This window comes from Chenopodium album, chromosome 22 (genome assembly GCF_948465745.1).
Source record: "Chenopodium album chromosome 22, dcCheAlbu1.1, whole genome shotgun sequence".
NCBI classification, from domain to species: Eukaryota; Viridiplantae; Streptophyta; class Magnoliopsida; order Caryophyllales; family Amaranthaceae; genus Chenopodium; species Chenopodium album.
In genome coordinates this window covers 25,987,506-26,013,096 of record NC_137855.1, presented here as the reverse complement: position 1 = coordinate 26,013,096, position 25,591 = coordinate 25,987,506, and the positions used below count along the sequence as shown (strand labels likewise).

Here is a 25,591-nt window from a genome sequence, read left to right as displayed (position 1 = left end):
GACCTCATTTTCTAATAGATTAGCGTACACATATAAAGGTAATGTTGAGTCAAATCAGACAATCAGATCAGATCAGAAAATATAAATTTAATAAGCAAAAATAAAATAACAAGCACTGATTCGATGGTGCACGGTGGTGATAATGGGTAAAAATATTGAGGAAATCCAAGTTAATAAGACTGAAATAATTGATATATCAGGAGTATAGCGGTCAAATTAGACTTATAAGTTAGGGGTGATTTTATAATTTCATCATTTTTTCCCCCTCAATTAAAGTTGCAAATTGCGACATGATATACAAAATTTGTATATAAGGCTTTTTGACGAGGGCAACCTCAAATATATTGGGAGTAAATTCGTTAATTGAAATTGAATTTTTTTTTTGACGAGAAATTGAAAAACTTTAATTAGTCTCAAATGAATCTTGAATATTAAGCATAAAGGCCGTCGGTCGCACCACCCAAATACTCGTAAATAATTTTCCAAAGCTACGACACCTGAAGGCCGATTGAGGCTAGCATCGAAGAGAGAGATTAGAGAATGGAGGGATCTTCAACTTCTGCTCTTAATTCCTCTAATATCGGATTTCAGGTGGTCTTCTTCCTCTTTACTTTTTCTTCAATTTTACAATTTTATATGTTTATTAATTTTTAATCCCTAACTCTTCAAATTGTAAATTATTTTCAGTTGTTGAAGAAGCATGGTTGGAAGGAAGGAACTGGTCTTGGTTCTTCTCAACAGGTTCTTCTTTTTCTCTCATACTTTCAGTTTTTTCAATTTTTTTTTTTTTAAAAAAAACAAATAATTTTAGGGCTTTTTTGGAACTCTATCAAATATGAATTTCGAGTTTAAAAGAAAACTAGATGAATTACTAAATGAGAGAATAGATTTAAGAGTTGCATTATTTGAAGTTTCACCTTGAAAACTATGTACGAATTATAGTGTATATATGTATTTTTGTTTACTGTGATTTTTGTTTGCACAAAACCTTAGGTTTACTGTGGAAAGACTTAATTTTACTACTTAGATTGCCAAGTTGTGAATTACTCCTTCGCTTTGAAATTAAACTAGTACTAGTATGTATCTGTGCTATGCACGGGTTATAAGTAACAACAAGATTAAAAAAAGTTATATGTACATAGGCTTAAATTGAACAAAAAATGGTTAACATAAATCTTATATTAAATTATAACAATAATAAATTAAGCCTAAATGAATATATATATATATATAAACACACAATTTGACCCAAAAAAAAGGTAAAGTTGATTAATTTGACCATCTCAAATAAAATATTTGTATCCCTTGCAGTTGTAATTCTATGCATTTAACTCCATTTTCGGTCTAGCATATGAATCAATATTATGCCGCGTAACATAAAAATAGTACATGCACGAATATGAGAACACCATAAGAATAATCCATAAGATTCTTAAAAATTAAAATGAAGAATAAAATTGAAAGTCAAAATAATTTAATGTTCTTATGAATTTATATATTTCGTATTAATGGTGAAACTTCCATATGCTACAACATTTTATTCATATTCATATTCATGTTGTATTGAATATTGATAACCAGACCAATACATACTTAGCTCTAAGTAATACTGTAATACATGTGTCTCTCACAATCCAATTTCTCAATAAAAAAAATTAAATATATCCCACCAAACTTCTTACTAAAATCAAAAAGTTAACTGTAAACAAATGCTCCTTATTTTCATAATGATAATGGAGAGTGGAGAAAGCTACGATAAATTTTGAAAAAAAAAAAGCGACGATATATAATCAATTAATCTTGTGCTAGTTATTATGGAGTATGGAAATTTAAGAAGAGGGAAAAAAAGTTGTAATTTCTGTTTGATACTATAAGCCCGTAGCTATTAAAAATGTTGTTAACAGAATGCTCCTATGTTTACTATCTATAGCCAGGTGCTATTTACCTACCTTTGGTATTAGTATTTTTTTTCCTCCATTTATACATTGCTTAACTTCTTTATGAGTAGATTTTTTTAATCCTATCATTAGTTATAACTCGTGCATTTTAATCTCTTTCTACTAAAAAATAATCAAGCTAACTAATGAAACATCTCTAAAACATATGACATTAATTCCTAGGAAATTGAAGTTCCTACATCTTCAACCAAACAAACAAATGTAAATTCTTAGAAAATGGGCTAGGAAAATTATTTTCCATAAAATACGGAGTATAATTTCTCATGAATTCATGATAACTCATTTTCCATATCAACCTAATAAATATTTACCTGATAAATTGTTCACACAATATTATATTAGTAAAATCAAGAGGTTTTTTGAAGACAGTAAAATCAAAAGGTTGTATATCTATCTATCATCATTAATTCATTATCCTTGATTCCATGCTCTCAACACTTAACATATCACAAATATACTACAGACTTCATAAGTTCATATCAAATGTGTTACATAAGACAATGCAAACAAAAAATGGCAAAGGAAAAGTCAAAATTCCAAAAAAATGAAACCTATATATAGAATCTAACCTAATCAAAAGTAATAATAACAACATATTGAAGTAATACATATAAAGTATTGATCAAATTATAATTTATTGAGTCAAATAAGTAATATTTCGCTTGAAGAAATTACAAAATCGTAACATTACTTGGTATAAGGCATAAATACAAAATAGTTGCCACTCAAATTTGGTTTTCAATGAAGCATATGCATTCTCCATAGACATGAATCTAGTGCACGAAACAACATAATTTATTTTCTGAAATCCACAAAAATCATCAGTAAGCTAAGCACTACCCTTAATTTCAAACATAATAACCATCAATTCAACAAAGCAAACAAAAACTATTATTATTGGCGTTAGAGGAAAAATGTGAAACTACTCACAAAATAAAATTCCGATTTCATGAGGTCGATTTCCAACAAATACTGGATAAGCACAAATGCACTACATCATATATCAAAAGTATATCATCATAAGATAAAATATTACTCCGTACAAAATAAAGCACCATTAAAATACGCGAAATTAATTGAGGAATATAATAATGTAGCAAAAGTACGATCATATGTTACCTCACACCAACCTGTAATTCATTGAAGTAGAAACTGAAGAAATTATAAGAAAACCCAACAAAAAAAAATATAACATTATAAGAAAATATATTCTAAATAAAAATAAAAAGTAAGGATTATCATAGTTTGCAAAGTATAACAGTATATTATTTGCAAAGTGAGAATTCACTAACCTATATAAATTTCAACAACTTGTTGGTACATACTAATTCACCATGTAGAAAGAGAAGTTGTGAAGTTGTGATTGATGAGGAGAGGTTAGGCAAGATAGCGGGAAGATGAAGAGTGGAGGTTGCAGTTATCAAACCCGTAAAACTAATTTGTCAAGCTTTTATTTATTTATTTATTTTGAAATTTAAATTAGTTTTTTTGTTGGAGGGAAGTCATTTAGGCGGGATTGAATGAGAAAGCAGGGTTGGGGATTTGTTGCAACCTCATTGAATCGACTCTACAATTATATAATAGATTGGCATGTTGGAAGAGAGAGGAGCGTTTTTTTTAATGCTATGCAGTATGCACACATAAATACGCAATGAGCGGTTGCTAGATACAAAGCATTACGGAGTAGATAATACGGAGTACTTCGTATGGATGTTTGATTTTGTCAATTTTTATTGATATTTTCAACTCAAAAATTTAACTACGAAGTATATTAATAGTGCGTATTAGATAATACAGATGTGGATAAGAAAAGGGATTAAGGGTAATGCTGTCGATTTTATCACTAGGTATTGATCGGTTATAGTATAGTGGAGTTTGAGGGGATGTTCTCTTTATTGTGGGGATGCATTCATTGTCTGTTGCTAATTTTCGACTTGTTTTCTTTTCCTCGACATAGTTGATTTTCTTTCTCTTTGTATTGTTGTATACTTGTATATTATTTATGTGTTATTTGTTTGCACGATGTTGAATATTTTGTTGAGCTTGTTCTTTTTCTTTCCTATCTGAATCTTCATAACCAAATATTCATGTGTGTGTGTGTGTTTTTTTTTTAGTTGTGTTGGAGCCAAGTTCTAATTGAGGAATGGATCAATATAAAACAAGAGATTTGAAATATTTATGAGCTATTGAAGCCTTCTGTGTTTTTCCCTTTGAATTGACTCACTCTATGAATATAGTGGTTATTGAACATGATTTTGTATCATACAAAGTATTTGGTTGCATTTTGGGTGCCATATTGTACCGAACCCCATTTAGGACCTTAGCATACTTTTTCTTGTGTATGCCATAACGAAATATGGTAAAAGAGTGCAATCGACATCTCTCATAAAATTTATGGGTAGAGGCTTATTTGTATTGGTTTGAATTGTAAATACCTGCTTATCTATCTGTTTCATGCTGTGCATGTATCTGCTTGTAGTTTTAAAAATCAAAATATAATGCTGTCTTAATTGGTGATCTATGGCGTTAACAGGGTAGGTTGGAGCTTGTAAAAACATATGTTAAAAAGAACAAAAGAGGTTTAGGGGCAGAAAAGTGGAAAAAGAAGGCTTTGCAATCATCCACTACAACCACCTCTGGAGAGAAGGAGAAAACTGTAAGTTTCACCTACTTCTTTTACAGAACTTAATCTTGTGTTGTTGCTGTCAACTAAATTTTTAGCTTATTACTTTTATTTTTTCGAATATGGAGAATTCCGGGATGGAATTGTGTGATTGTCGAAATCATAGACAAAAAGGATATATTTTCCTTTTTTCTTTTTTTAAAGAGTAGGAGATTATTGCTTAGTTTCCTTTATATATATGACGTACAAGTAGCAGTGAATATGTTTACCTTTGTGTTTTAATATTTTTTTTGAAATTTTGTTGTTCTTGTAGTGTATTTACTTTTTATTGCTTGATGATTTCTCATTGTTCAGCTCTTCATTTGGGGCTGTCGATGAAGTTATCGCTTTTTAAGAAAACCAATTATTATCTTTACTATTGTGATTACTACTTTAGGATTGAAATTTTAAAATAAAGAGGATTTCGTTGACTTTTCCGATTTTCCCTCTAGCAGATGATGTGATGCATGAACTTTGTTTACTATTTGGCTAGAACAAGCTCAACTATATTATATATGCAAAGTTATGGTTTTGTTGTGCACTTTTGTTCAAGCTCCACCTGCAATTTTCTTGCAATATTATTTACCTGCATTTCTACAACCTTTCTTTGCCACCAAGATTGTTATCTATCCCAAGTCTACCGATTATGTGAACATGTGAGGTCCTGAGTAGTGTGGTCGGTATTTGTGTTTCTTGAGCTGGTGGACAAGGATTGGTTGTGGAGGTGGATTCTGTATTACCATGCCATATTCTGGTGTGTATATTTTTTAGTCAGATTTAAATTGCCTTCGAGTAGTATTCTCAAGGTCCTATTATTTTTGGTCAGATTGAATCATTGAGGTTGTGTGGTGAAGTAAACTCCTCAACCCTCATTATTGAATCATATATTTTAAGTAGCTGAACAAGCTATGCCCTCTTTGTAGGTTGACGTGGGGAAAACTATGTCGTTGAACTAATCCTCCCTACGGTCAAACAAATTTATAATCACTCAACTACCTAAATACAAGTATAGAAGTAAGTCAAGGGTCGAACCACTAGGAACAGTTATGTTCAAGTATTTCTAATTAACGCCTAAGCTAGGTCGAAGTCTAAAGTGAAAGGTAACATTATTCTACTTCCTAAATCAAGAACCAAACAAATGAAACACTAGGGAGTGGGGATCAACATGCATTCATGATAATCAAGCTAATTAGGGAGTCAAGCAATCCAAGCAATGCAAAGACAAATAGTAGGAGCAATTAGGGGCATTCAACTAATCATCCTCACACTCTCTAACATAGATTTCTCTAGTGCTAAACAGTATGAAGAAACATAATCAAATACTCAACTAATTATGATCAAACCAATATCAAGTGGTCATGTCAATCAATTCAATCATGCAATCAATGCTAGAAATCATGGTTAGCTACTCCAATCAAACTTATGCAACTTGCAAACCTCTATGAATCAATTTAATCACAACACAAGAACTACTCAAATTCCCAAATCAACCTCAATCCATCAACCCACATGTTTACCCACACCCTAGCAAGTAAACTACTCAAGAAACATCATCATCAAATCTACTATCAACTATAAAGAACAAGAATCAACAAAATATCAAGAACAATTACTCTAATCAAACATCAAATATCAAATATCAAAATCAAACCAAACAAACATCAATTAAACAAAACAAATAAATGAGATAGAGTTTAGAAATGCTCATTAATAATTAGGAAGATCTCCAACACAATTGTCACACTTGCATCTTCAATCTCTCAATCACCATTGAAATTCTTCACTTTCTCTCTCTAAAATTACTCCTAAACTAGCCTAATCTAGAGAGAGAAGCTCTCAGTCTAAGAGAGAGAACACTATTCTAAAACTAAAGAATTACATGAATCAAGAATAAAGGAAACCAAAAACTATATAAACAAAAGGAGAAAAGACACCCCGATAGCCGCACCCACAGCCCAAGCCCGCGCCCGCGCCCGCGCCCGCGGAGAAGAACAGACACCCCGATAGCCGCACCCACAGCCCAAGCCCGCGCCCTCGGGGAGCCCTCGTGACAACCGCGGGTGCTTACTGCCCAAAAACGACAGTTTTGGAGCTGCAGCAACCCCGCGCCCGCGGCAGAATTTCAGGGATAATTTTGGAAGGCTGTAACTCTCAATCTATGAATTGTATAGGGGCGTGCAACCTATCATTGGAAAGCTCTTTAAGTCTAGTTTCCAACCCAACTTGAATCACATCAATCCGATCTGTATAACTTGAGATATGGCTGAAACAATGCACAAAGGTCCTATTTGATACTTTGCAATCCTTCGTTTTCCTTTGTTTCAAACTCAAATTCAATTCCGAAAAGTGCATATTGATGCTAGTGGGTGCTATATTCAAATTCCATGCATATAGCCCGCGACGTACCTACAAAACAACTCAAAGAAACATAGAAGCAAGAGAAATAGCCGAGAAATGAATAAAATGATAAGAAAACCATTAAAAGCATGCATTTCTCTAAACTAACACAAAATCACGCAAATCGAGCATTATTCTCTAAAAACACGACATAAACGACTACAAAGGAGCATATAAATATAAAGAAAACATAGCCTAAAGGTGCCATAAATGGCACGGATAAAATTCCCCCAAGCTAAACTTTTGCTCGTCCTCGAGCAAAACAAAATCCAACCCAAGGGAAAAATGATGACATTATTCAAGCAAAGAAAGAAACAAAAAAACTAGAGAAGATGGGAATATACACTAACTCACTTTCATAGGAATCACGGTCAATTTTAGCAACTAAAGACAAGCCATTTAAACCCCTAGATCGCCCTAGAGGACGAGTGATGCTCTCGTAAGGGTATCCCAAGAGTTTACCCATAACTCTCATAATAATACAAACAAGGCAAAGCATGAAAAAGAAAACAAAATACAAGAAAATCAAACGAATGTTCATGAAAGGACTTTTGCAAATGTACAAGCATAAGTGAATGCAAATATTTCTAAACAAGTAAGGGAGTGCACGCTATAAGATACCTAAGGTTGATTGAAACATAAATATGCTAAGCATAGGAACTAGTTATCACACTCCACTTTCATCCCAAACGGTCTTACCGCGTTCCCCTACTAATCTCATATCTCCCCTTAGTGAGCATCTCATAGATTCCGCGAAGTTACCGGAAAAAGATCAAAATTTTAGGCTACTCGACATCTTGACTTCGCATCCCCTTTCCTTAGGCAATGACCCATGATTCCCTCCCCCGAATAGTGACTCAACTTTCTACGTCGAAAGGTCTTTCCCCAAGGTTGTAACGTATGGCATAAAGGGGTAAAGGTAGGCTAAAATTTAAAATTTGGCGGTTTTCCTAAAAAGTGAAGCAAAAGGGTGATCAATCCTTAACAACACGATCAAGAAATTACCAAACAAATTAAAAGCAACACCCCCAAGCTTATTTGAAGCTATACTCACAAGAAATATATACAAAAAGCGTAAACGCTTCTCCCCCAAGCTTAAATGATGCATTGTCCTCGATGCTTAGAAGGAGAAAAGAATACTGTTTAGGGGATTTTTACCCTAGATACTTGGACCAATGAGGGGCTGCCACGTGTCAAGGGCTGGCAGGTCACCTCTGACCTATCCCCAGCTGACACGTGGCCTCCCCAGATACATCCTTAGAATGGCGGCTTTCAGAGGCCCAATTCCCCAAATGCATTGATTGCGGCGCAGCCCACCTACCCTAGGTCAGATGACCTAGGGGAGGGCACTTTTCCCCATGACCCTATAAATAGGGAGATACTCCCCCATTTTGGGGGCATTCACAATCATTTATTACACCCTACTTTCTCTCTCATCAGAGAACTCCTGAGCTTGGAATCCAAGCAGATCCCCACCTTAAATTCCGTGCTTTTTACTCTCCTTTAGGTTACTAACTTGAGCGTTGGAGGCGGAGCACCACCTAACCGGTGTCTTCGTTGATTTTGCAGGTACAGAAGCCAGCAGGACTAGTCTTCGAGTTATAACTCTCCCAAGGGACAAAAACACCCAAAACATTTGGCGCCGTCTGTGGGGAGAGTACCTCAAGATGGTTCAAAATTCTGTACTAATTTTCAATTCTACCTCTCTGCGTCCGGGTACTCAGGCGGGTATCCCGGAGGACCTGCAACCGGTTATTCAGCCGGAAGGGTTTGAAATCCCTCAGCCTCCACCTCAGCCTCCACCTCAGCCTCAGCTTGAGGTATTCACTGAGGAGGAGGATGAAGAAGAAGACAATGATGTGGAGACCTACATATCTAAATATGGCTCCCTCATCTCTAAGTCCATTCGTTCCAGGGATCAACTGGAGCGAAATGTAGACCAGGTGGGCCCAAGCAGCCGGCCCACTAGGAGGTCAGACGGGGAAAACTGGAAGACCAGAGGAGAAGCTCCAGTCACCCGGAACGAGCTCATGAAATTCATGAACTCCTTCAAGGGTGAAATCAAGGAAATGATCAACAACAAGGCAGGCTCTTCCAAGAGTCAGCCGGCTAAAAAGACCCCCAATGATGGGAAGAAGAAGAAGTCGGTCAAGGAGAGGCAGCCAACTCCTCATCCAAAGGAGAAGGCAGCCGCAAAACTTGACTGGTCTAAGATTCTGATGCCCCGGCGACCCCAGCCGAAGGCCAAGAAGACATCTACCTTCGATGCTAGAGAAGTCATCAATCGAAGGAGGTAGCAGCAGTCTGAGTCAACTTCTACCTCAAGCTTTCCAGACAGCTTCAAGGAAGCTTCTGCAAGGAACTCTATGTCCTTGCATGAGAGTCGGACAGGCGGTAAATCCGTCAACACCGAACCTCAGCTGATGATAGGGTCTATGCCATACGCACCCCAGGCGCAGTTTGGGCAATATGTCCTCCAGTTCATGCAGCCACCTCCATTCGGAGGTCAGGCGGCATATGCTAATGTCTAGCCACTGGACTGGCAGCTCTGGCTGATGAGACTAGGCGAACAGCCGTCTGCCTTTGCAGCCAATATAACCGAGGCGGCCCAGCCGGCCAAGGTTAAAAACATTTTGGTTGGTGCTTATGATGGCACCACCATCCCTGAAGATCACCTGATGGCATACACCAACCTAATGTGTTTACAAGGTTGGGACGATGCCACCTGGTGCTGTTGTTTTCCGACTACATTGAAGGGCATTGCCCAGCAATGGTTTGGCAACTTGCCAGCCGGATCTGTTGACTGCTTCAAGAAGCTAGCCTTCTTGTTTGCCACCAACTTCTCAATGAACATCCCTGCTAAGAAGACAAGTTTAGACTTGAGCACCATTAAGCAGGGAGAGAGAGAAGGGCTACGCTCATATGTCAGACTGTTCAACCTGGTCAGAATTCAGATCCACGGACTGTCTGACGAGGTAGCATTTACAGACTTTTTCAAGGGTCTGAGAGACTGGTCGACTTTTAAGTTTGACCTTGTCAGAAAAGGGGCATTTACGCTACAGGCGGCCCTGAGGGAGGCGGAAAGCTATATATAAGCAACTGACCTCTGTACGCCTGGTATCCAGTCAGACTCCAAGAAGTCTGACAAACAAAAAGAGAGCCGGTCTGCTCAGCCGGCAAAGAAAAAAGAAGAGAGCAAGAAAAGAAAAGAAGTCTGGGCGGTCAGTGATTCTGAGCAGCCGTCCCAGAAGAAGAAGAAAGAGTTTAAACCGTACGTTCCCCGGTACGAGTTTAACAATGATTGTAACTCCATCCTCATGGAGGTAAAAGACCGGCTGTCCATTGAGAAGCCGAATCCAATGAAGAGTTCTGTCCAGTCTCGGAACAAAAACAAATATTGCCAATTCCATGAGGAGGTTGGCCATGACACCAACGACTGCTTCAGCTTACAGCGGACGTTGGATCGTCTGGCTGACAAAGGGAATCTGAAGTCCTATATTTCTAAGTCCCCAGCCGGGACAAAGAAGAAGAATAAGGGTCAGTCCTCTAAGGCTGCCCCCAGTCTGCTAGTAGTTCGGAAACCGACAGGGATCCGGTCTTCACTATAGCAGGCGGATTTTCTTGTGGTAGCCCTACCATTCGGGGCACCAAAAGCCATCTTCGAAAGATGGATAAGGATGATGAGGAGCAGGCGTCTGCCAGCTCCACTTTTCTGGATGTCCTCATTACTGAGAAGGACCGGGGCAGCGTCCGCCGCCCGCATGACGACCCGGTTGTTATTGAATGCAAGGTCGCCAACCAGTTAGTTGGGCGCATCCTTATTGACACCGGCAGCTCGTCAGACATTATCAGCCTCCGGTGCTTGCAGAAGCTGAAATACAACTCCAGCAGCATGCATCCGGTCACCCACCCCTTGGTTGGTTTTGGGGGTGGGATGGTCTATCCAGCCGGTAGAATTAACTTACCAATCCGGCTGGGTGAGAAAGGCCAGGGACGGCATATTGTCGTCAGATTCTTGGTCGTTGAGGAGTTGACTGCCTACAACATCATTCTTGGGAGGCCAACCCTCAACGAAGCCAAGGCTGTAATCATCCCTTCTCTCATGCTCATCAAGTATGAGAGGGATGATGGTTCTGTTGGTTCCCTGAACGGGGATCAGAAGACAGCCAGGGAGTGTTACCTCTCAGCCGTCAAGGATACTGTGGCCGCAGACGGCCAAGGGAAGGAACCAATACACCTTAACAGCGTCAAGGATGCTCCTTCACCTCCACCAGCAGCCGGAAAAAAGAGAAAAGCTGCAGAGCTGGCGGTGGTGAAGAAGGAAAGGAAATAACAATCACTGACCGGTGAACGGTCAGAGGAGCTCCGTCCCCAACTGGCTGGTGAAAATATTGATCTTGTCCTAGATGACAGCCGTCCAGAGCGAACTGTTAAGGTTGGGACGGTTGCTAATGCTGTTCTGGGTGCAGACTTGCACCTTCTGCTGAAAGAATTCATAGATGTGTTTGCCTTTGAAGTGGAAGAGATGACAGGCATCAGCCCGGATCTCGCTGTCCACAAACTTGCCGTGGATCCAAAAATGAAGCCCATTCGACAAAAGAAGAGAAACCACGGTGAGGAAAGAAGTCAGGCGGCAACTGCCGAAGTAAAAAAGGTGTTGGATGCCAGGTTCATTCGGCCTTGTAATTTCCCCGATTGGGTGGCAAATGTTGTGCTTGTAAAGAAGTCGAATGGTACCTGGCGAATGTGTGTAGATTACATATATCTCAACAAGGCATGCCCAAAGGATAGTTATCCACTTCCAAAAATTGACAGCCTGGTCGATTCAACAGCCGGCCATGCCTTGATGAGTTTTATGGATGCCTATTCCGGCTTCCATCAGATACCTCTGTGGAAAAAAGATCAAGAAAAGACGGCCTTCGTCACTGATCAGGGGTTATTCTGTTATACTGTGATGCCGTTTGGCTTGAAGAATGCGCCAGCTACGTTCCAACGGATGATTAATACAGTCTTCATTAATCAAATTTGGAGGAATGTAGAGGCGTACATTGATGACATGATAGTCAAATCTAAGCAGCAGGCGGATCACCTTGCTGATCTCCGAGAAACCTTCACCACACTCAGGCGGCATATGGTTATGTTAAATCCTAAGAAATGCGTATTTGGTGTTGAGTCTGGGAAGTTTCTCGGAGTCTTGATTGATCAAAGGGGGATAGAGGCTAACCTTGAGAAGATACAGGCGGTAATTGACATGAAGTCACCCCGCACTGTCAAGGAAGTTCAGCGACTCACCGGTTGCCTGGCCGCCTTGGGGAGGTTCCTCAGCCAGCCAGGTGACAAATGCCTTTACTTCTTCCAAGCAATCAGGAAGAAGACTAGATTTGAATGGGGGGATGATGCTGAGGCGGCATTCCAAAAATTGAAAGAACACTTGCACTCTTTGCCAAGGCTTGTTAGTCTTTTTCCAAGAGAGAAGTTGTACATGTACCTAGCCGTCTCAGACCATGCTCTCAGTGCTGTTCTCCTTGCTGAACGAGACGGTACGCAGCTCCCGATATATTTCATTATCCATGTGTTGAAAAATGCTGAACTTCGGTACCCCATGGTGGAAAAATTTGGTCTTGCTCTATATATGGCCTTCAAAAAGTTGAAGCCATACTTTCTGGCATATCCGGTGGTAATCTACACCGACCAGCCCCTCAAGCGGCCAATGTCCACTCTGGAGTCATCCGGCAGAATGTTGAAATGGGCTATTGAGATGCAAAGTCTTGAAATCTCCTACGAACCAAGGAAAGCAGTGAAAGGTTAGGTGTTTGCCGACTTCATTGTTGAAATGACCCGTCCGGTTCTCTCGGATAATGTAGATCAGGTTTGGAAGGTGTATGTAGATGGGAGCTCTACAAGGAACGGCTGTGGTGCAGGCATTGTTTGTGAATCTCCAGAAGGAGATAGATATGAGTATGCACTATGGTTCAAGTTTCAGGCCTCAAATAACGAGGCGGAGTATGAAGCCCTGTTAGCCGGAATCTGCATGTGTAAGGCAGTAGGGGCAACAACGATTGACGCCCATTCTGATTCTCAGTTGGTTGTTAGCCAGTATGAGGGCACTTATGAAGCGACCCATCCGGCAATGATGAAATATCTTCAGGCAGTCAAAGATGAGGCCGGGACACTTGAGGAATTCAGATTGAATCAAGTGCCTCGGTCAGATAACCACCCGGCGGATGCACTGTCAAAATTGGCATCATCCGCCTGCCACGATACGCCTCGGTCAGTCTTTTGGGAAGTTCTTGAAAAAAGAAGTATTTATGAAGAGCCCATGGGAATTCTGGATCAAAGTTCTACTTGGATGGATGGCATCCGGGCGTATCTTGCAGACGGCATGCTCCCTGATCTACCTCAAGAAGCAGCCGTCATGAAAAAGAGAGCAACAAACTTCGAGTTGAGGAACGAAAAACTCTTCAAGGCTGGTTTTCTCAAGCCCTTGTTGAAATGTGTTACCCTAGAAAAGGGGAAAGAGGTACTTGAAGAGCTGCATGCGGGATTTTGCGCCTCCTACATAGGCGGCAAGTCCCTAGCCGTCAGAGCCAAGCGGCATTATTTTTGGCCTACCCTTGAGGCAGACACCAAGGAATTTGTGAAGAAATGTGATAAATGCCAGAGGTTTGGCAAGCTAATACATCGCCCGGCTACCGATCTCACGGCAATTCACAGCCCAATCCCGTTTGCTAAGTGGGGCATGGACATATTGGGTCCTTATACTCCTGCTCCAGGCGGAAAGCGCTATATTTTGGTGGTTGTGGATTACTTCACCAAATGGGTGAAGGCGGAGGCAGTTAAGAATATCAAGATAAAGGATGTCATCTCTTTCATATGGAAGAATATTATCACCCGGTTTGGGGTACCTATGTTTATGGTATTTGACAACGGCCCTCAGTTTGAGACGCCTCAGCTCAAGACTTGGTTAGGAGATCAAGGTATTGAAGGAATTGTGTCTTCGATAAGTGCAATTACTAGATATATCAAGGATCACTATTATGGAGATAATAAGTTCATTCTATTGGGGCGTCATCCTCTGTTGATAGACTATGAGAGATGATCTTGGGGCTAGTCAAATAGCTCAAAGCCCTTTATAATGGATCCTATATTGGTCACACACAAGGGTATTGGGTTAAGCAAGTTAGAGGCCCATTAATGGGCCTCATGAGCAATTAATTAGTCATAAGCATGAGTGGGCTAAGTATAGTTTGAGTGGGATTAGGAATTGGGCTTGGATTTTGACTTGGACTATTATTTAGAGATACGATCTATAAATAATAGCCTTGCCTAGGCTTGAACATACAAGTCACAATTGACATACAGTAAATTGTGAATCAAGCAACCATCATCCAAAAGCCCTCACCCTCTCTCTCACTCACGCACGCCCTCTCTCTCCCCTCTCACCCACGGCCGGCCACCCCTAGTGGCCACGTGGTGTTGCGCGGTGGTTCTTGGCTAGTTGATCGTTTGTTCATCTCCGTAGAAGGTCGATAGAAGTGTTCTTTCGCGACTAACTAGCATTAGTGGAGGTCTTAATCCGTGCCCGTGGACCAAGTAGAGGAATCACGTTTGAGGTTCTTTATCTCCCTTTGTTCTTGCTCGATCGCACGTGGAATCACGCTTCAAAGGTACAATTATTTGTTCTTTATGTGTTATGCATTAGATCCTTGGATTAGGTACTGTATGAATATGATTCATGTTTATTTCCGCTGCGTAGTACCTATAAACTCCTACAGTGGTATCAGTTAGCCTATTGCATTTACGCTTATTGCCAATAATTCTTTGATAATCCACAATTTTAATTCAATTAGGAGGGAGAATATTTAATTATGGTTCAATTGTTATATTTAATGGTATTAAACTTTTGGAATAGATTAAATGAGATTTAATTATGCTCAAAATAGCCATGAAGAGGACCGAAATTTAGCCCTAAAGTGTTCGAAATTTTCGAACCCCCTAACCCTATTTTCGAATAATTTCGAATTTCTAGCCTTAAAATATGATTTTTATGCTTGATTTTGATTTGATTCGTTTTGTATTATGTTTCATATTTTTAATTGGATTGATTTATGCATAAAAATGTTTTATGTATGATCAAAGATTTAATTTTAAACGTTAGAATTAAATTGGAATTATTTTATGATAAACCCTAATTTTAAAGTTGAATGTGATTTAATTTTAATTTTATGGACTGATTTAATTTAATTAAGTTAAGTGTTATTTTAATTAAATTAAAACACAAAAAAAAACAAAAAAAAATTTGTGGCCGGCAACCGCGGCTGGGTGGCGCAGCCACGGGGGCTGCCGACCAGGTGGACAGTCAAGAGGGAGGAAGGGAGGGCAAGTAGTCCGAAAGGTGGCTGGACAGCAACGTGCAAGAGTAGCACGGCTGCTGTCACAGCCACACTAGGGCTGCTGCTGCTGCCTCTTTTGCGCGGCAGTGGCTGCTAACCGCAGCTAGCCACCGTGGCTAGCTTTGGCTGGCCACGCACGGTGGCCTGCAGCCCCGGCAAAAGCAGCTACCACGCTGCTGCCCTTGCGGCAGTGGCTGCTGTTATGGCAGCCTGCCACCGTGGCTAGCTTCGGCTAGCCAACCACGGTGGCCGGCGTTGGTGGCTCACGGTTTTCAAAAAAAAAAATCAGTTTTAAAAATTTATTTCAAGATAATTATGAATTATTTTGGGATAAAATCAGTTTTATTTTGGATAAGTTAAAATATTTTGAAAATATGATCTTTTATTTTAAAAGATAAAATTGGTTTTATTTGGATAAAATCTTTTATTTTAGGATAAAATCAAATATTCAAAAGTTGTTATATTTGATATTATCCATATTTAAGTTGTTAAATTGGTAATTATCCTAAATTAAAGTGGTTAATTATGGATAAGATTTGTTAGGATATTCTGAGCATATTCCAAAAGGATAATAATTGATTTAAATAATGTGATTATCCCATAATTATTTTTGGATATAATTGATTTAAAATATTGTGATTGGCTAGTAATTAGGATAGAATTTCCTAACTTTCTTAGGATAATCTTTGAGGATAAATATGATTTATCTTTTAAGATTAAAATAAGATTTGATTCTATCTCATGACTAATTTAGAATATATGATATTTTATTGATGATCATGAATAATATATGATATTATCTAATTACATTAATTAAAATATGAGATATTTAGATGCCATGTTTCCTTAATTATGATCATTCGATGTTATAGTTTAGGAAAGCATGATGAGTGATTTATTATGTGGCAATTTTATAATATATGATGTTGTTTATTGCTATATAATGACTAGTATGGCCCAGTAGATTGCTAAATACGATCTGCGCATCGTGATGTATTTTTGTAATCTTAGTACGGTCTACGTACCGATAAAGTATTTTGTAATTTTATTTTATTTTATTTAAGTAGTAGATAGAATAGAGTAGAATTACAGGTTGCAGTTAATCCAAGAAGCCCATGAAGTGAAGGCCCAAAGGAGCAAGGTGGATGCGATCCATGATGATTCAAGTGGGAGCATTTACTTTATTAGTTTTCTTAGGATTAGGGGCCATGCTATGTCTTATTTATGCATTCAGTATTTTATGCATGTTAGATTTATTGATGTTTTGTGATGATGCGCTAGAGTTCACTATTTAATCACAACATAATAAATCTAGGTCCCAGTAATATTGAGGCAGCTTTTCTAATTAAAAACCCGATGAAACCTTTGACATTTATGATAGGTCATGCCAAAGCTGGGCATCATATTTTTCATTGGGGAGTGGGGGTAGGACAAAATCTACACTTTTAATTGGTTATACTCAACAAGGTTACCTAAAGATAAAGTTTAGAACCTTGAAGCTAAGGGTAATAATTAAACATGTGATGGTTAATTATTCAACCAAGAATTACAAAGAGTTGTAATCAGTAAAGAGTTTACTCACCTTGAAAATGTAATGGTTGATGGCAGGGCCAAAGTCCGGTCAATTATTGCACGAATAAAGGATCTTGGAATCATGTAATTCAATTGGGATCAATTAACATTGAATAAATGCTTTAAAGCTACCAATTTAATTCGCTTATGGTACTTTAAATTTTATAAACATAATTGAATTTTGCGTTTACTTATTAGTAACATGTCATTCTAATTTTATTATTATATATAATCTCCTCGATTAAAAAATAAAGTTGAGAAACGTTCTCAAAAAGTTGAAAAGATAATCCATAAACCTATATTCCAATTTTGCTAAGATTGCTCTAAAAGGCAAGTTTTAGAAATTCATGTCACATGTCTAAGGTTGGTTTTATTCAAAATGTTTGAGTAAAATACCAACACATCTTCATTTTGAAAAATGTTTCAAGGAATATAATGAGATGGGAGGTACAAATCCTCCAAAAGACAAGTATAGAAATCCAATAAAATCTCTTATCTTCAATATGATTGAATATGAGAAAGTGATTGGAAATCTCTATGATCAAAAGTTGATCAAATGATAGTATTCTTCATCTATTTTATATAGAGTTTAATACTTGATTAAACTCAAATATAAATAATGATAGAATAGACTTAGCAAAATCATGAAAAATGCTTAGAGTAGTTGAGCAAGGTATCATTTTGAACCTAAGAGAAATGTTCTAAGTGGCTCAAATGGAAAGTTTTAGGAATATATGAGGATTGCATTAAGAAGTTATAGGCCAAGAATTGCAAATAAGTTGCTACTTCTCAAACCTAGAACTACTTACATGCTAAAAGTTGTTATGAACAACAAATGTTTCTAATTAAATGGATCTATTCCAATTGATTAGATACTACCTCATATAGTTGGAAGGTAAAGAATGGAAATGTTCCAATTTAATAATTATATTATAGAAATTGATTTAGCATATTGCTACTTCTTGGACATATGATGTCTTGTTTAGATCACTCATTGCACAATTTGGTCGAACTAAAGGAAGAAATTAGCTAAAGGTGGAATAAATCTACAAGTTTAGAAGCAAAAGTTGTAACTTCACAAGTAGAATCTACAAGTCTGGAAGCAAAAGTTGCAACTTTACAAGTAGAACCAGTATTTCACCAATAATAATTGGCTAGAGTTAAATAAATGTTATCTATTCTTGCCATTATCAAAACACCATTCAATGTTAGTAATGACTAAGCATCGAAGATTCAAAAACGTGGAATAAATGTTATTCCATGCTTCGTTGAGTCATAATGTGTTTTGAATTGCTAAATAGGTTTAAAGTTCTATATGATAGAAATAGTTAAACCATTTCTATGTATATAAGTTGTCTCTAAAAATGTCAATTAGTTCGAATGAAAATGAAAATTTCATGCGAAAGATCCAAAGGGATGGACTTTCAATATCATTACATTATGAATCTATTAATATATGTAATTATCATTCTAATTTGAAATTATGACTAAGTCACCATTTAGAGAAATGATGATGTGAACTCGAGGTCAAATACATATTGATGTAAGAAAACCAAAGGTTCAAAGGCTAGAGACGGACAACGAAACTTCATTTGTGATACGGTCACTGCTTATGCTTAGTTGAAGCATGGAAGTGAAGATTTTGAAAAGTTCAAAATGTTCAGTATGAAGTTCAGTATCAACTTGACAAGATAATGATTACATTACAATATGATTGAAATTGTGAAAATTTAAGTCAAGACATGTACTTGGCAACACATTCAAATATTGCGATATGATCGTAATAATGAGAATTTAAGCCAAGACATTGATAAACATCCAAGAGTTATAAAATCGTTTTACAACAAACTCCGAAAGAAAACCTTGTGAAGTGTTTATGAAGGAAGCTATCAATCTATATGAGATATATTTTGATAGTGGATGTAAGTTACCTTTCTTCCTACCATTATTCAAGGGATATACTTTTAAGATAAGCTACAAAACTAAACAAAAACTACATACGTCAAATCAAAAGTAGCAAAGGCTTCATATGTGATATGGATAAGAAAAGTTCTTATTCTACAAAGCAAGGAATAAAAGTTGTATTGAAACGTTTAATGCACATTCGATTCCTATATAGAGCACTGGGTACTACTATAAAACCATACTTAGCACAAAATGTTTGTTGCTCAAGTAGGTGCCCTTATGGAAATTGTTCCAAAAGGTCAAGTGGGAGTAGTATAAATCTCAAAAGAGTTTGAGAAAATCAACAAACAAACGTGGTTCAAACCATGATTGGTTCACCCTACGCTAAATATGCCTCCTCAAAAGGCAAGTGGGAGTATAAGAATCTCGAAAAGTTCGAGAGCCTTGAAAGAGTTCAAGAAAAGTAATTTTGAAAATCTTGAAAAAATTCGAGAAATTATCGAATAACAGCAACAATATGAGCATGATTCACCTCATGTTACAAATGACAATGCGTGGTCTCATTAAGTGTAATGGGATTAATAACCATGTGTCGAAGGTAGTACATTCCAAGTGCACATCCTCTATTGTCGTTTCTCATTGAAAACTAAACAAAGTTGTTGTATGAGTTTCAATTGTTGCATAAAAACCCACAATGATGACTAGCATGCGTAAAACTTAGCCAAAGAAATATGATTTCATATTGACTAAGAGTTCTAAAATATTTATTTTGTAACATGATGATTATGCAAGTAATAAGGATGATTTGACAAGTCATAACTCTAAGTGGTTTAAAACCAGGAAATCTGAAATAGATTCTAAGTTTGTAAGCAAGTATGACACTTGAATAATTTGCCTAAATTGCGTGAAACCCATTGTAAGCAAAGCAAACAAGAAAGAAAAATGTTTTCTAACTAAAGCAAAGACTTGTTAATGGATTCAACAAATTCATAGTATGACTATGATTACGATGAAACCTTTACATTAGTCATGTTGCAAAGATCTATTAAAGATATTAAGTGATTTCTACCTTATACGATTTGGTAGATGGATTTCAAAACACTTTCTTGAAATTGTTCATGAAATAAGATTAGTATATGATACAATCAAAATTTTAGAGATCTAATAATCCTAGGGATGCATAAAAGATCCATAATGGATTGAAATTGGCATCAGGGAGTTAATGTTCTTAATTTTGTGAGTTAATCAAATCGTTTGATGTTCTCGTAAAATCATGAAAAGGAATTATGTATACAAGACGTTTAGTGGGAGCTATGAAGTCTTCTTGGTCTAGTATAAAGAGCAATTTTTTATTGCTTGAAGAGTCAAGTGGTGGGTAATGCATTTTTATGAAAACCTTGAAGAAGAAGATGAGTACATTTGGGATTCAAGATCTATATAGATAGGTCTCGAAGGATGTTTGAGTTTTGGTTAAGAAGCTTATATTGATAAGATTCTTATAAGGTTCAACATTATATTGAAAGAGTTTCAATCCCATGTGACATGGCACGTTGCTTAATGATTCAATACCTTGAGAAAGGTTGATGAAATTAAGACTTTGAGTGATGATCCTTATGCAATTCGCAAAGGATGCATCATGCATGCCATGGACTATACTCGTCTATTTGATTCACGTGTTTTAAAGAACAAGTGATGATAGATTTCAATCGAAATCCAATGTAACGTTGGAATACAAATTAGAAATTCCTAAGTTCTTTGCGAAAGGGCGAAGGAAACTTCTTAGTGTATGGAGATGAAAATGATTATAAAATTTAGAAATTGCAAAATTCATGTTTATGAGAATGTCTCATGAACTCTACTTTCTAAACCCCTTCCATGACCAAGGTATGAGAGTCATACTAAGGTTGTTGGATTGAAGAAAGTTATGTAATTTTAGTTGTGTATGTTTTGAGAAAGCATATTACAAAAGTAAATACATTAGCTTGCAGAATTAGGTTTATCAATTGAAACAAAGTTTCAATCGTATTTAATCGTGGTTTCAAGATTAAATAAAATGTCCAAAATAATTATGAATTGATGGGCTCACTAGGTTAATGACCTTTTGAATGAAACCCCACAGGTGAACTAAATTCATACATTATTTAAGTTCCTAGTTTGGAATCATTAAAGTGGACATAAATGATTTCTTATACTGAACTGGCATGTTAAGATTGATTGGATAGTGCAGTTTCATGGGCTATGGGATTGTAGTGATGCTCGGTCAATCACATGGATATGCATGAATGATGCATGATCGAACCATAGACCAACTTTGAAGTTCAAGTATAGAACTTCCGGATATATTAGTGGATTCATTTGACATGAGTGGAACATTGGTTTCATTCAATGGATGATATAACTGTGGTACATTCAAACGTCTTCCCGTAACTGGAGATTATAAAGGGTGTTTCCTGGTTATTTCAGAAGTTGAGTGGGAGCTTTGGTTGCCACGAGATTGGATAGAGTCTTCCTATTTAGGAATGTGTCATGTTTTGGCCTCTTGAAGAGGGAGAATTCAGAAAATGCATGGCCGTGCTCAAATGTGTTATATAGTAACCATTTGTTTTGTAATTCTAACTCAGATTTCAAGAAACGATTTGTAGATTAATATAGATTACATAAGATGCAATCATATCATCAAATCTACACAAAATGACTTAAGGAATTTGAATATTGCGCACTTGTCTCAGACAAGTGGGAGATTGAAGGAATTGTGTCTTCGATAAGTGCAATTACTAGATATATCAAGGATCACTATTATGGAGATAATAAGTTCATTCTATTGGGGCGTCATCCTCTGTTGCTAGACTATGAGAGATGATCTTTGGGCTAGTCAAATAGCCCAAAGACCTTTAGAATGGATCCTATATTGGTCACACACAAGGGTATTGGGTTAAGCAAGTTAGAGGCCCATTAATGGGCCTCATGAGCAATTAATTAGTCATAAGCATGAGTGGGCTAAGTATAGTTTGAGTGGGATTAGGAATTGGGCTTGGATTTGGACTTGGACTATTATTTAGAGTTACGATCTATAAAAAATAGCCTTGCCTAGGGTTGAACATACAAGTCACAATTGACATACAGTAAATTATGAATCAAGCAACCATCATCCAAAAGCCCTCACCCTCTCTCTCACTCACGCACGCCCTCTCTCTCCCCTCTCACCCATGGCCGGCCACCCCTAGTGGCCACGTGGTGTTGCACGGTGGTTCTTGGCTAGTTGATCGTTCGTTCATCTCCGAAGAAGGTCGATAGAAGTGTTCTTTCGCGACTAACTAGCATTAGTAGAGGTCTTAATTCGTGCCCGTGGACCAAGTAGAGGAATCACGTTTGAGGTTCTTTATCTCCCTTTGTTCTTGCTCGATCGCACGTGGAATCACGCTTCAAAGGTACAATTATTTGTTCTTTATGTGTTATGCATTAGATCCTTGGATTAGGTACTGTATGAATATGATTCATGTTTATTTCCGCTGCGTAGTACCTATAAACTCCTACAGGTATCTCAAGTTATTTTGCCTTAGTCGGCCGTCCTCAAGCAAATGGTCAGGTTTAGGCATTCAACAAACTCATCTCAGACGGCATCAAAAAGAAAATTGAAAGAGCCGGTGGTCTATGGCTGAAGAGTTAATTCATGTCCTTTGGGCCATCCGGACAACTACCAAGGGGTCAACCGGAGAAACCCCGTTTCTCATGGTATACGGGGCTGAAACCGTTTTACCCATTGAACACTATGAGCCTACGCTCAGAGTGATGCTCTATGATGAAGAGGCAAATTGGGAGGCCATGCGGCTGGCATTGGACTCCCTCCCGGAATGCAGGGGCAATGCTGCCCTGCGACATGAGATATACCGTCTAAGAATGACGCGAGCCTACAACAAAAGAGTGCACAAACGTCCTTTGAAAGTGGACGATTTTGTGTTACGGAAAATGGAGGCAACCGGTAGGGCCAATGAGCTTGGAAAGCTAACTCCTAATTGGGAAGGCCCCTACCGGATCTATGAAGAAGTTAGGGATGGCACATACCGCCTGGAAACCCCAGACGGTAGACGCCTGCCTAGAACTTGGAATGTAGACAACTTAAAAAAGTACTACTTCTGAGTATTGTAAAGTTTTTTGTAACAAGAAGTATTAATGAGAAATGCTTTTGTTTCATTTATTGTCTTTTTATTTCCGTCTGGGTTTACCCATACTAGCTAATGTTGAAAAGTTCAGTAGCAAATGCAAATTTAATATGTGAATAACTTGAGGCCAATGGCCAGATAAAAACTAAGTTTGATACTTAGTATATTAAATCAAAAGTCCATAGTGACAAGAGGCTAACAACCGGAATCTTAAGCTAAGCACAAAACCGTTTAGTAACTATCAGCCGGTCTACAACTAGACCTGAGGCCAAGGGCCAGATGGTTGTCCACTTTCTCAAATTCGTCTATTCCATTATGGCTATAGGCGTCCGGCGACACCCCTCCGGGTGCAATCGTCGCAGAGAACAGCCACCTTGCTTGTTCGCCTGCAAAGATTGAGTGGCTAAAACAGTCAACTCATAGCTGTTTGCCCATGTTATTTCTCCCAAGTAATTTTTGGTTGAGAACTCTCCGGCTGCCTACAAGTATCAGCCAGAGTACCATCGTAAGTTTTTTACTTACGGAAGTTTTCTTCAAGTTGCGCACTTTTAGGGCAAACCCTTTTTTTTGCGTAATGGCTATAAAGAATACCCAGACGGTTTGATACCGACTGGGGCAGAGGTTGTATGCCTGTTATTTGACCGGCTGTGTACTTGGTTTGGGGCAATCACCATTGTGATTGATTGCCTTACAAACATCTCATACTCTTTTAAGTATGAGAGGTTAGACAATCAATCCTCTTTTTATAGGATTAAACCAACCACACAGCCGTCCAGGGGCAAGGACAGCCGGATATGTACCTACCGCATACTTCTTATAAGATAGGCAAAATCACAACTATATATGCAAAAGTCACAAGTATATATGCAAAAGTGAAAAAATTGAAAAATTGTGCAAGTATAAGAAAAACCGACTGAGTCGGTATACTTCATAAATAGAAATTGGCTCAAAGGCCAAAATAATTGTTACCCGGAATCGCATCCAGTAAGGAAATCATTGTTACCCGACCCCATGGTCGGTAAAGGATACATCAGTTACTCGGCACACAGGCCGGAAAGGCAAAAAGAAAAATAAAAAGAAAGTTGATTGATTGGCATACTGCCACTGAGTCCAAGAGTTTGATCACTCTTGGGGAGTTTGCTGTTCTGGCTGCTTGAGCTCCGGCTGGCCCTGCGCCGGGGGAAGGTCTACTTCAGCATTCACAGTCTCTTCAGGCTGGTTCTCTTGGACTTGACCTTCTGCCTGCTCGTCCTCGTCATCGGAGACATCATATCCTTGTTCATCATCCCAGACCTTGAAGCGAGGCGGTGCTTCCTCTCCCAGAACCTGAGCATCATACATAGCTGTGGCGTAATCATACCTCAGCTTGTAGTATTCAAAGTCTACTTCTTGGTTGAGGAGTTTCCAGGCTAACCGCAGGCGGGCTTCAGTATCTCTCTCATTCTCCTGGACCAGCCGGGCTTGCTCCTTGGCAATCTCCTTGGCAATCTCTTCCTGGTGCTGATTCTTCAGGTTGGCCAGCGCCACCACCAACCGGGAATTATCAGCTCGGAGTTTTTTATTTTCTGTATCAGCACCCTCCAACGCCTTGAGATTAGATTCAGCAGTCTTCAGTTTCTGCTCAAGGTCGTTGGCCCGGTTGTTCGCAGCCTCGTTTGTAGTCGTCAGAGTTTGAACCAGCTCCTCCTGTTTCAACTCCACTGCTTTAATCGAAAGTTCAGACATATAATATGCATGTTCAGCAGAGTTGAGATTTTCAATCGCCCTTCTTTTGGCGTCATTTACCTCTTCCTGCTTCCGCCTGAAGGGCACTCGGAGCTCGTCTACTCTCAGCATAACCTTAGTAAGTCAGCCAGGAAAGTTAGTACTCAACACAATGAAATGAAAACATAAGCCTAAAAGTTAAGGCAGTTTACCTCCGCCAGTTGGCCCATTATCCAGTCAAAGTCCACTACTTGCAAATCAGGTACTGAGCCTTTTTCTGTCCGGGTGAGGGTCCTCACCATCCGCTTGGCAAAGGTCGGGAAGTCAGGTGCCCCGGAGGTAGCATCTGCACCAAAAGAAGTACTTGGTGAGAGGGAAGCAGCATATGCAGCATTCATCCGTCTCCAGCTACTCACTGAGCCACCGGATGGGTCTACCTTAGTCTTGACTCTCATAAAGTCAAGTGGGTAAGGGATTTCAATGGTAGCCTTACCTTGAGTTCTAGGCTGCGGAGTTGAACCCTCCCCAGCCGCTGCAGTGCCGGCTGCAGCATTGAGTGGCACGCCACTCTTCGATGCCTCCTCTGAGGCATCCGACATTTTATCCTCCGTCCGCTTTGAGTTCTCACTCAAAGCTTGCACCTTGGAGGGGGACTTGCCACCAGTCGTGGGACGATCTGGTTTGGCAGCAGAGGTTGTATGGGAGGGGGTCCGTCTGGGGACCTTGGCAGCCGGAGTTTTGAGCTCCTCTCCAGTTCTTTTTACATGTTTGGAGAAGGAGCGAGGAATGACTTTGTTGGCGCCCTGCAACAAGGAAAGCAAAATGTTAGTAGCCGGTAAA

At 38.6% G+C, this 25,591-nt stretch overlaps 1 protein-coding gene across 1 annotated transcript in view; it reads left to right on the top strand.

The window, feature by feature from the left end:
• Positions 1–141: 141 nt before the first annotated feature.
• The window catches only part of LOC145605265 (uncharacterized), a 33,708-nt gene continuing 8,258 nt past the window's right edge, over positions 142–25,591 (top strand). The window contains exons 1-3 of the mRNA XM_081661315.1: positions 142–591; positions 688–741; positions 4,492–4,614. Coding sequence (XP_081517441.1) covers positions 541–591; positions 688–741; positions 4,492–4,614 — 228 coding nt within the window. The 5' untranslated portion in view covers positions 142–540. The remainder of the gene's footprint in view (positions 592–687; positions 742–4,491; positions 4,615–25,591) is intronic.